This window comes from Callorhinus ursinus, unplaced genomic scaffold, assembly GCF_003265705.2.
Source record: "Callorhinus ursinus isolate GAN/ISIS: 27379988/994484 unplaced genomic scaffold, GSC_fseal_2.0 scaffold3, whole genome shotgun sequence".
In the NCBI taxonomy this organism is placed as follows: domain Eukaryota; kingdom Metazoa; phylum Chordata; class Mammalia; order Carnivora; family Otariidae; genus Callorhinus; species Callorhinus ursinus.
Genome location: NW_027397065.1, coordinates 82052632 through 82064949, shown reverse-complemented (window position 1 = coordinate 82064949; position 12318 = coordinate 82052632). Strand labels below are relative to the sequence as shown.

Sequence of the window (12318 nt, the reverse complement as noted above, 5' to 3'; positions counted from 1 at the left end):
TTTTCCTGCTTTAGTGGGTGTAGGTTTCTTGCAACCAAAAGAATCCTGCAGGAATCCTGCAGGAAGCATTTACTAGAACACATATTAAAATCCATAACCAATATTTATTCAGCTCCTCAACAGGTTCCTGTGAGCAGAATCTGGGTTAATACACTAGGCCAGGTGGTAGAGTCCCACACTTCCATGCACCACCTCTCAACCCCCAGCCTCCCCTGTCTCTGGGACCCTGCGCCACTGGTTCTGCCCCAGTTGTCACTGCTGCATCCAACTCTGGTGGGCACCTGCACCTTCTCCTACCCACTGCCCACAACATCTCTTGCTTGGTGCCCAGGCTCCATGCCTCTCACCGCCAGACCCCTGGAGTCGGCTTGTCAGCCATCATGCCTGACCAGAAGAGCCAGGGAACCAAAGCCAGTGAAGCAAACGTTCACCAACGAGGAAATGAAGCCAAGATAAATTCTTCCTTGCTTCCCTCGACTGGACTGACTGTCCTCGGCTCATGTGGCTTGGTGGCTGACAGTCCCACCAGGCTGCTCCCTGGAAGCAGCCAGCTAAATAACACACCCTCAGGCTGGCTCCCCTTCCTTCCCCACCTCATTCTGCCTTTCCTTCCCTCTTGCTCCCCTGACACTGCACTCTTAATAAGCTGGTAACACAAATCCATGCCTCGGGCTCTGCTCTTTAGGGAACTCACTGCAAGATGTTCTTGTTTGAAATGAGGTCTATGGTAAACTCAGAAGCTGAACAGGGCAGAGATTTAAAAAACAATTCCTGGCTAGTCTTCTTTTTGGTAACTGAAGATGGAACAGGATACTATAGTAACTGAACTGAAGGCATAAAACAACTGATCCCCCTACCAGCGTTACTCTAGTAACAAATCACTGATCCATTTCTCACACAAGACAAAAGTAAGATCCTATTAGCAAATATATTACGTTTAATGCATCATTATCCACCGAAGACGAGAGACTGTAATCAGAGGCTCCAACGGGACTCCTCATATAAGGACTCCTTTTGCCTGGAGGAAAATGAACAGAGTGGTGAACTCCATAAACCTGTCCCACGGAAAGGAAAACCCAAAAACGCCCAATTCAAGGAAGCCACTTCATAAGCAACCACTAGGTGGCGAGCTTGAACCATCTGTTGGCTTCCTTATGTGGGTAGAGTCCAGGGTTGGCTCTGCACTCATTCTAGTTGATAAGAACTTGTTATTTGGACAAACTGAAATTTACTTGCAATAACCTGAGAATTTAAGAAATCTCTAAATTTTAAGAGTTGAAAATTGTTTTATTAAATCCTAGAGAATTTTTTCCTTGTCCATTAGCCATGGGTTTTTGTTACTACTGCTCTTCTAAGCTTCCCGTTCTTGAGAGGGAGGCATTTCTTATTATAGACGATTTGATGAGATCTTTGGTTCTGTTTTACCTTAATTTTGAGGAGTTTGTGTGCTTGCTGTTTAAACAAGGTATTATGAACTAAAACTTCTCCAAGAGTAAGCAGCATTTCTCAAACGAAGCCAGGGCAGAAACAGAGGCTGTATATTGAGCTGGGTCACTGGAGACCCTAGGCCGGTAGCAAGCGCCAGGGAGTGGAGGATGTGCTGTGTGTAGGATGGGAGAAGCGCCAGGATACCGTGGTAACCAGATACATATATATATATGTATATATATTCATTTCTTTATAATTGCTAATGTTAGAAATACAACAAAATCCTTTGTAGCATCACAATAAGAAATTCATAAAAATAATTTGCTATTGAGCTGTACAGTGGAATTCTACACAGCCATTAAAACTGGTGTTGGGGCGCCTGGCTGGCTCAGTCAGTGGAGCAGGTGACTCCCAATCTAGGGGTCATGAGTTCAAGCCCCATATTGAGTGTAGAGATTACTTATTTTTTTAAAACGATGTTAAAGAAGCATTTTAATGAAACTGAAACATGTTTCTGATATGTTGTAAAATGGAAAACAAAGTCAGGCTCCAAAAGTATGAATCAAATGTTAAAAAAATTTTTTCAAAATAAAAATAATTTATGGGGCACCTGGCTGGCTCAGTCGGTGGAGCATGTGACTCTTGATTTCAGGGTCGTGAATTCAAGCCCCATGTTGGGTGTAGAGATTACTTCAAAATAAAATCTTTTTTAAAAAAATCAATAAATTTTAAAATAAAATTTATTTTATTTTAAAATAAAAATAAATTACACATACATATACATGGGGAGATGACTATTGATAGGGATTATTTCTGAGACTGAAAGGTAGGCCTACGTATTATCTGTTGTTATTTTTATCCATTATTTCCTGGGTTTACTTCTGTCGTGTTTTCATTTTTTTTATTTTAATTAGTAGCATTACTCTTTACTGGGCCCTGTTCTAAGCACTTTATAAATATCAACTCGATCCTCACAACATGACTATGAAGTAGTTACTATTACTATTCCCTTTTTTTTTTATAGATTAAAACACTGAAGCACAGAGAGGTCAGGTTACATACCTGAGGTCACACAGCTAATGAACAGTATGGCCAGGATACAGACCCAGGAAATCTGGCTCCAGAGTCTATGTTCTTAACTAACAAAGCAAGAGAAAGATAAATAAGAAGCATAACAAAAAAGAAAGGCAGCAAAAAAAAAGGAAGAAAGGAAGGAATGAAGAAAAAGTAGGTGTAGGGGGAGGGAAGGCAGAGAGCAAGAAACTGTGTGCCACAGGGAACGATACGCATTTGTTTTAACAAACTCTGAAAAATCATTTACTGCCTCTAAAATATTCTTATTAAAGGGAAGCTGGCTTTTTAAAAAGGAAAAGGAAAAAATGTAAACTGAAAAACAGGTAACAAACATTGAAATGCTTAATCCTGAATAAATTAACTGAAAGAATCCAGAGACATGCAAGTGAAATGTCTTAAATAGGAGGCTCTTTTTTCTTTTTTTTTTTTTTCTCCTCTTCACACTAGCTGCTTCCCCTCTAAGAGCACAATAGGTGTCTAGGGGCTGGATGCCCGTCTCTACCCCACAAGTCTGGACTGTGTCTCTCCAGAACATGCCTCAACCTGACCTGCATGAATGTCATCATTTTTTTTTAACTAAGTAAAAGAAAAACAAATTGGGTTAAAAAAAAAAAAACAAAACAAAACCTGGAAAAGGTGTCATGCCCAGCTGAAAATACGACAGCCCTTAGGTATTAGCTACCTGGCCCTCTCTAAGTGTGTCTTCTTCAAGCCCTAGGGCTGAAAGTGAACCAATGAAGTCTGTATGTCTGCGGCACAAACCAGCCGGTTCAGCCAGAGCGAATGCTCTGCTCAGCACTGGGAGAGGGGGGCACATCACCGGAATCCCTCGAACCCCGGGGGATGCTCTGCAGGGAGATCCAGAGCCAAGGGGACCGGGTGGGGGTGAGGGGGGCGAGTGGGAGGAGGAAAGGGGCAGAAGGGGGCAGAAGGAAGCCTGCAGCAAAGGAGGGAGGAAGAGAAGTCAGCAGCGTGTGATAGGAAGCTCTTCACATTTCCAGGGCTGGGGGTTCCAAGCTGAGGAAGGGGACACAAACACCGGTCGAAACTCATGAAGCCTAAAAACAGGAAGATAACTATGTCTTTATTTCCTCTGTCCTTCAGGCAAAAATCCCCATCTGCAAAAGTGGTGAATGCATCTTTGTCTCAAAAGCATGTGGCCAGGGCTAAATTTTGTAAAGTTGAGTGTCATAGGAAACAAGCAGTGAGCAAGATCCTTTGCTTGACTGCGATTATCCTCCAGTACACAAAAGCAGGAATTTTAATTTAGGAGATTTAATTGTCGGAGATGAAGACCCCAGCCCCAAAAGTGGCAAGGTGGTGTCACAAACTCACGACAAGTGCCACACAGGTCCTCTCAGCTCATCTGCTCACCTACCTTCCAGGAAACAGGTATTTCTAAATAGTCAAGGATTAAACTGGCTTTTTTTTTTTTTTTTTTTTTTTAAAGAGGGGAGGTTAAACGGTTTTAAAAGATATTGTTCATGGGATGCCTGGGTGGCTCGGTCGTTAAGCGTCTGCCTTCGGCTCAGGTCATGATCCCAGGGTCCTGGGATCGAGCCCCGCATCGGGCTCCCTGCTCGGCGGGAAGCCCGCTTCTCCCTCTCCCACTCCCCCTGCTTGTGTTCCCTCTCTCGCTGTGTCTCTCTCTGTCAAATAAATAAATAAAATCTTAAAAATATATATATATACTGTTCATGTCACTGCAAATAGCAGGTCTTGTAAAAAGGAGCTCTCCACAACTCCAGAGGATGAAGGGTTTGTCCGGTGGGCAGCCACAAAGACCGGCTGGGTGGGGGTTGCCCACATTGAAGAAATTCAGAGGACAGAGAGAAAGTGAGCAGGCAGGAAAGCCCATGATATCTCTTTTCAGAATTGTCGTTATCACTGTTTTAACAGATCATTTGCACGTAATCTTTACTCTTTAGCCTTTAACAAAAACGCATAAAAATCGTAACCTAATTTCTTTGCGCTTACCAATTTACTAGTGATGTGCTGGGCCCTGTTTCATATCGCTTTGTTGCCAGGGGCCTAAAAACTTGACTTTAAAAGTCTATGTGTGGGGCGCCTGGGTGGCTCAGTCGGTTAAGCGACTGCCTTCGGCTCAGGTCATGATCCTGGAGTCCCGGGATCGAGTCCCGCATCGGGCTCCCTGCTCGGCGGGGAGTCTGCTTCTCCCTCTGACCCTCCCCCCTCTCATGTGCCCTCATTCTTGCTCTCTCAAGTAAATAAATAAATCTTTTAAAAAAAAAAAGTCTATGTGTAAGAAATTCCACTGCGAGAATTCATTTTTATATCCAGGGGATTCCCTTGTAATGGAGCGTTACCTACATAACATACTTAACGAAGGCCAGCCAGGCTTTTGGGATGTACTCTCATCTAATGTGATTTCCCAATACTAAGAGGAGATCAAGGAGGTAAGAGTACATTATCAGCCATTTTTAAAATCTTATAATAAGATTTAAAATATTAGCTCACTGGCCGTAAATTCGTACTCGGTCACCGAGACATAATTACAACTCCCAAGGTAAGGCGTATTCAGAGCCCCCTATTAAACCAACCACCACTACAGAGACCGCTAGGCAGTGACCCACTTGCTTCTTCAGATGCCTTAATTATCCCCAAAACACTGAAGCTCTTTTCTGAGAAGTCGAAATCTATTTTTGTTATTCATTAACACCCTGGAAGCATATATAAGCCAACGAAGGGGCAATGGGAAGTCACAAACACAGGGTATGATTAACATCCTCAATGAATACGCAATGTGCACCCACCTGTTTTCTCAGTGGTGCCTGTCTACACATGCTTAGCTTTAAAATGGAGACTTTAAAATTCTAGCAAAGATAAAAGTAGGTCCTTAAGTCATTATGAAGTTAATGAACAAATGTAATCATGATGCAGATGCTACAACACGGTTGAAAACAAGTTAAATATACTGTATATTACTCTCTTAAATTTTCTCTTTAAGCAGGTAGAACATATTTTAAAAGTAAATGAACTGACTGGGAAGGATTTCCCATTGCTATGTTTCCAGGTGTACACAAGCCTGGGAAAAGGGTACTAAATACCCAGGGGTTCTGAGATTAATTTTCTCAGCCAAAAGAATATCAAATATTTCACCCACTCTATTGTTAAGTGAAAAGGTAACAAAATGCACATTACATAGAACTTGGTCTCATGAAAAGACTCTTCAGTTAAACATTTTTAATTGCCTCATATACTCAACATCGAACTAGAGATTAACGTAAATGTCTCCCCTAATAGCTTATGAGCATAAATAAAATGAATCTTGTATAGTCCATCCTCAAAAAAAAGTTTAAAAAACATAAGTATGGCTATAGAGCTTTGCTTCATGGATGGTTCTGGAATCAACTTCACTAATTCACAGTCACACCCCCCGGAATGGGAGACCCAGGTTGTGAGCGCTCGCTAGCCTCTTGAGATCAAGGTGAACCTGGCCAGAGCACCCATTCTAAGCCCTCCCCAAGACTTCAGCGTACCTCCAGGGGGCTGAAGGGCTCAGGATCCCCTCCAGCTCTGAGCTTCCTCCTCCAGGGTTGCAGGGGGCAAATGTCCAACACGGCCCATCGCTCAAATTCCAGAAACTACAAAGCGGCTCATGCATCTAGCATACCTCCCCAGAGGTCAGAGCGGGGAAGCTCTCTGAACATCCCTCGCCCCAGGGGATCCTTCTAAGACTTCCCTGCACCTGTCTATCCCCAGGCACCCCAGCCTTCCCTCCAGGGCCTTCAAATTCCCTCTGTCCCCCACCTCCCACCACCCACAGACAGTGAACTTGCCACAAGCCATTTTCCTGCCTTGTTCTGGCTTTGCCCTCAGGCCTCATTTCCTTTCTCTCGTGACTTAACTGAGTTTGTTTTTCCCAAACAAAGACAATTTCCTCCCTGAAAAGGAATTCTGCCACTGAGATCATTAATTATTTATACTGACCTTCCTGGAAAAGTACCATCCTCAATTCTGTACTAGCCGAAAATGTAGGATACATTAAATACAGACCTTTTAAATCATGACTGCAAGAAACATCAGCAAAACAGCCTGTCGTACCATGAAAAACAAAGATGAAAGAGTAGAACCCTGCTGAAAAATGACCGTTATACATCGCAGATACAAAAAGACACCTAACCCCAGACACACCACCACCGTATAATTGAAGCCTGACACGACACGGAGCACAAGGTTATCCTACTCTTCAGCATTATTACTAACGGAGCCACCAAAGGTCTGACCACCGTCTTCACGCACAAGCTTGGATGGAAAATCGTAACCTGGGTGGAGAGGAAGGAGCTCCCTGAGAGCTCCTCACTAGCCTCTGCCTCTTCGCTCCAAGACCGCCGCTCCCCTAACTTGTCAGTCTGCTGCCATCAGCCCCTCCACTGCAACATTTCCGCTCCCTGCGCAGCTGGCCGGCCGCTTCCTTAGGTGCAGATGGGAGAGCCGCACAGGTTCATGGCCACCATCTGTCCTCAGCAGCATCCGTCCATCACACGGGTGGTAGTGAACCTGGGTCGACGCAGCTACACTGAGCACGTTCCGGGAGCTCCCCGTCCAAGGACTGTCATCAGACAGGCTCCGAGTGGCCGACGGAGGCCGGGGGGAGGTTTGCCCCCTCCCACTGAGGCCCCTGTGCTGTGCTGCGGTGACAATCGCAGGCGTCCTGGGCCGAGTGGGTTTTCATTTCAATTTGCGTAGGATTCTCAGCGGTGTTGGGCACGCCCGTCTTCCCAATGAGACGGCTATCTTGAAGCGTCCACGTTGTCATCTGTTAAGATGAAGATCATGACAGCACCTACCTCACCAGCCTATAACTGGGATTAACTGAGATAACGTGTGCAAACCGTTTAGCACACTGTACGTTTGCTCAGGCTACCATAACGAAATACCACAGAGGGGGAGGCTTGACGGACATTGATTTTCTCACAGTTACAGGGTCTAAGAGTCCAAGATGAAGCTGTCGGCAGATCTGGTTTCTTCTGAGGCCTCTCCCCTTAGCCTGCGGACGGCCGCCTCCTCGCCATGTCCTCCTGAGGTCTTCTTGTGTCTGTGTTTTAATGCGCTCTTCTTGTAAGGATACGGATCACACTGGATTGGGGCCCACATACTTGACCTCATTTGACCTTAATGACCTTTTTAAAAGCTCTGTCTCCACCAGTGCAGCACTGCCTCCTGCCTCCTCCCACGCTGGGCTCCGCGACCCCTGGCCATGCGGCTCTGGTCCTCAGGGGCCTTCTCCTCCGGCCGGAGAGCTTTGTCCTCCTGGCCCCTCCCACCTCTCGCTGGCCCCCGCTGTGTGCCCTCTCACACCATCTTCCCCACCGGGCCATCAGCTTCACACACAGGCGAGGACTCTGGTCTGCCTGTTCCCTGACGTCTCCCCGGACCCCATCGGGACGTTTAGTCGTCCCTCTTTTGGGAAGCGTGGCCAGAGGCGCTGGTGGCGGCTTCCTCTGAGCTATAGGCTGTCCTGTGTTTCTTTGTAACGGACAGTAACGTGGACATTTCAGGCCACCAATGCTTCACACCTTCCATTCTTTACCCCAAATAGGCGAAACAATGTTCAGAAGCTGCCCACCCAGCATTCAGCCCTCCACGAATACGACTGTTCTACTTTCCTCAATGTCCAAGCATGCCAAGGAAGCCCACCACCAATCCCACGGGAGTGGGCACAGGGGCCTTAGCCTGCATCCCACAGCCAAGCCCTACTGGCCCTATCTGGAAGCTGCTTCCAAAAAGAAAGACGTTCTGAACTCTACATATTACCTCCTTGGAGGCAGGAATGTTGGCCCATGGGAAGCCAATCATAATTCTATCACCCCATGCAGGGTAGGTACAACGGCAGGTTTTTTTCTAAAGGGACTTATTAAAACGTCGGCCAGATTCCTTCCAGGAATCTGACCAGCGTCACACGTCCCCTCTCCTTTCTCAGTAGGTTGTAATCCATCTCCGGCCACACAGACCTACCAAGCTTACTGTAAGTTACTCCAGAGCAGCAGGCAACGGTCACGATTTGCTCATCTCATTCGGTCCCCGCAAGAAAAGAGGGGAAACGTCATTCGTTGTGTAGTGAGTGTTGGGGGAGCTCCAGAACCGTCACAGAGAATTCGAGAAAAGGGCGGGCCAGAAAGCACTCAACACAAATGGCGGAAGGAAAGAAGCAAGAGGTGGGGAGGGAGGAAAGGAAGGGCTGCAAGGAAGAACGGAGCACACAGGCCAAAGAGAGGAAGGAAGAAAGGAAGGGGAGGAAACGTGGAGGAAGGAAGCAAAGGTCCCATTCCCCGGTGCTCGCCCCACAGTGCTCGGAACACAGCAGGTACCTCAAGAACAGGACGGAACTGCTCAAGCATCTTCAGACACCACCTCCCCAACCCCAGCCTCCCTCCAAGCATCTGCTCTGGGGAGTTAAGACGAAAAGGAAGCTTTCTGTCAGCAGATTCCACACCATCAAATCCATCCACACACTGTCTTCGATGCCAGTCTCCTGGCAGGACAATAACGCAACAGTCAGGGAGGCCAGAAGAGCCTCGACAGGCCATTTACTCTTGAGCTGAAGCTACTGGCTTTTATTCCTAAACAAAGTAATAAGCAAGCAGTGGGTCTAGCCTTTTTTTTTTTTTTTTTTTTTTTTGCTAAAAGGAAGGCTACAAACAGTAAAGCCAAATGCAAACGCAGAGAGGCATAAATAAACAGCCACAAAGCTCAGTGCCAGGAAAGAGCTTAGCATGAGGACAGGAGAAAATGTAACAGGTAAACTTCCTCCCAGCTTTTCTTATCAGCCGGGACCAATTCCTCGAAATATCCATACTCCTAGCAGCTTTTTTTCTACTGCTGATACTAGCCTCAGACTTGCCCTTACCTGGACCTGGGAGAAAAGCAGGGGATCCCTGCCTTGCCCCCCTGGAATTTAAGGTTCCTTAGGAGTTACATTTCACAGATGTAACAATTTGTATGCCTTATACTTTGCCTCTATGTCTGTCTCCATAGTAGACGTATTTGCAGCTTCCATGATAAATTATTATGGCTGCTAAAAATGCTTTCCACATCAACCTGGGCTTAGGGCAACAAGCGGCCTTGATGAGGGGTAAGAAAAGTGTTTAGGACTCAACAGAGCCACACATTTGTTTCATTCTTGCTGCTCTTCACACACTGATCTGGGCATGCTCATTTACCACCTTCCATTTCTAATTTACATAAAATCCAGGTTGCTCACTTAGTTGGGGGAGAGAGCTCAAGTTGCAAAGTAGTGTTTACAAGGTGACCCCTGTGAACTGAAAACAGGAATATTTACCAAAGGAATGCTAAGTTTGTCTCAGGAGAAGAAAGTTGTGTAAATGTTTAAGGAGCATTATTCCTTATGATGTTTTCTAACTACAAAGTTCATATAAATATAAATATTTATAATTTGTAATTAACAGTGTAACTATATTTAAATGTGTCATTTTGTATATTTAAATATACAATTATTTATATTTAAATGTGTAAATATTTATGTACTTATTATATGTATGTTCATTATGGAAAATGTTTAAAGAAAACTTAAATTCTTCTTCAATGCCACCAGCCAGAGATAATCAGTATCAGTATTTTGGTGTGTGTCCTTTCACTCTGTTTTCCATACATATTTACATACCTTTTTTTATTTTTATAAAATTGGAACAATATCGGGCACCTGGGTGGCTCAGTCGGTTAAGCGTCTGCCTTAGGCTAGGTCATGATCCCAGAGTGCTGGGATCAAGTCCCATATTGGGCTCCCTGCTCAGCGGGGAGTTTGCTTCTCCCTCTGCCCTTCACCCTGCTTGTGCTCTTTCTCACTCGCGTTCTCTCTCTCAAATAAATAAATAAGATATTTTTTTAAAAATTGGAACAATATTGCTTGAGTGACCTAATTTTTTCAATATTAAAGGCATAATTAATAAATCATAAGAACATGATAGAAGATTAATAGCTATGCTTTATATCCAGAGAGGATAAAACTTGATAAATTTATGTAAGATTTTATAATATATGGATTTTTTCAAAACTAAGAGGCGAAAAAAGTCATTGGTTTATTGCTATTACATATAGCAATGCCATCTGTCATTTCAAGGTCCCTCTTTACTTTTACAGAAAATGGAGGGAAGTCAGTAAAAAGACTAAAAAGAACTAGTGAGAGTTTGTCTTAATGAAACACAAAATAGATATATTGGAAATTCCAATATTTATGATATATAAATCATATGAAAATAAGAACACTAATATGAATACCATAACAAGATGCTCACAGGAATAAAAGCGCTAATTCTGAGAGGTAAATACTGGCAGAGAGGAGGAAAACATTAAAGTATTACCCATGTAAACTACACACATTGCTCTTAATTAAATAAGTATACATTTACATTCATCAGGATGCATATTTTATTGATTAGGGTGCATATTTTATGATTAGCATTAATAGATTGCTCTAGTTATACATCTACAGACAGTGTAAATGAAGAATACATATGAGCACAATCTCCCTTGAAGGTAAATGCAAAAACAAGTACCAGGGGTTTTTTTCACTTACAATATTCATTTAAGGGAGAGAGAGAGAACACAAAGCCTTTTTAAGTGAAAGCTGACTTAAATGCACATACGTCCCCAGCCCTTTCTCACCTGCTGTGCACCAAGGCAAATATACGTAAAAGGCATAAGGAAACCACCTAATGGGGCTTTCTCTGCACACCATCCCTCTCTCTCTGCCTCTCCCCACCTCCAAGGGAACAGAACATTCGCTTTTGTGCAAACCCAAGGGCCAGTGAGAGCTAGTAACGGCCAACAAACTTGACACAAAAGCGGCCTCCGCCACACCTGGATATCTTTGATGCTCGCAGTGGGACAGCGGGTTGCTTGGCGCCACGTCACTGACCTCCAGGTGACCTTTCCACAGCAAGAGGGAGGGGGAAAGAGCAAGTTGAAGATACAAGAAAGAGGTACTCCCTGAACCCACGGCTTTTGCATTTTATGAGTGCCCCGGTGGACATGACTGACCACCACGCCTGGGAAAAGCTGCCAAACATAAAACCCAGCAACTCTAGCCCTCCAAGTTCCTGAAAACCCTGCAAGTTCAGGACCCCGCGCAGAAGCCGAAGCCCCGAGCCAAAGCCCGCGGCCCCGCCACCGCGCGCACCCCGCGGAAACCGCGCGGAGCTTCGGCGGCACAGCGCCGCGCATGCGCCGCGGGGGTCGGCAGGCGTGGGAGCCGCGCGGACCGAGCGCAGACGGAGCGCGCGTCCTACCGGTTGTTCCATCGCGCTGCGCTCCGGCGCCCCTCGGGGACACGCGGCGGGTGGAGGACGGACGGCCGGTGCTGGCCCCCGCCGCTCTGCCTCCGCTGTTCCCCGGCCGCGCTGCTCGCCTGCGTCCGCTCCGGTCGCGGGTCGGCGGGCGGGCGCGGCTGTTTGCGGCTCACGCCGTTGCCACGGCGACGAGCAATGCTCCGGCTGGACCGGCTCCCTCCTCGGGCTCCCGGCGCTCGGGCGCCCCCTCTGGCCCGCGCTGCCGCCTGGAGCTGCTGACACCGGCGCCCGCGGGGAGCCGGGGCCCGGCCGCGGAGCCCCAGCCACCTCTCGACTGTTCCCCGTCAGGTTTCTCTTAGCGCTCAGCCGAGGGTGACTTCTCGCATTAGCCACGCCCACTGATTTGGAATTTGTTTAAATGCCCAAATCTATGTGTTTCTAGCTTCAGGAGAAAAGTACTCAAAACGGAATTTAGTGTTTGAACTTAATCCGCGCATCTTTCCAGAGTCCCGAGTCATGCTTTGGTTTCTCTCATTGTTTCCTGGTC

At 46.0% G+C, this 12318-nt stretch overlaps 1 protein-coding gene across 2 annotated transcripts in view; it reads right to left on the bottom strand.

The window, feature by feature from the left end:
• The window catches only part of DNAH5 (dynein axonemal heavy chain 5), a 261833-nt gene extending 249839 nt beyond the window's left edge, over positions 1-11994 (bottom strand). For both annotated transcript variants that reach the window (XM_073891083.1, XM_073891084.1), the window contains exon 1: positions 11772-11994. In XM_073891083.1, coding sequence (XP_073747184.1) covers positions 11772-11783 — 12 coding nt within the window. In that variant the 5' untranslated portion in view covers positions 11784-11994. The remainder of the gene's footprint in view (positions 1-11771) is intronic.
• Positions 11995-12318: the final 324 nt, after the last annotated feature.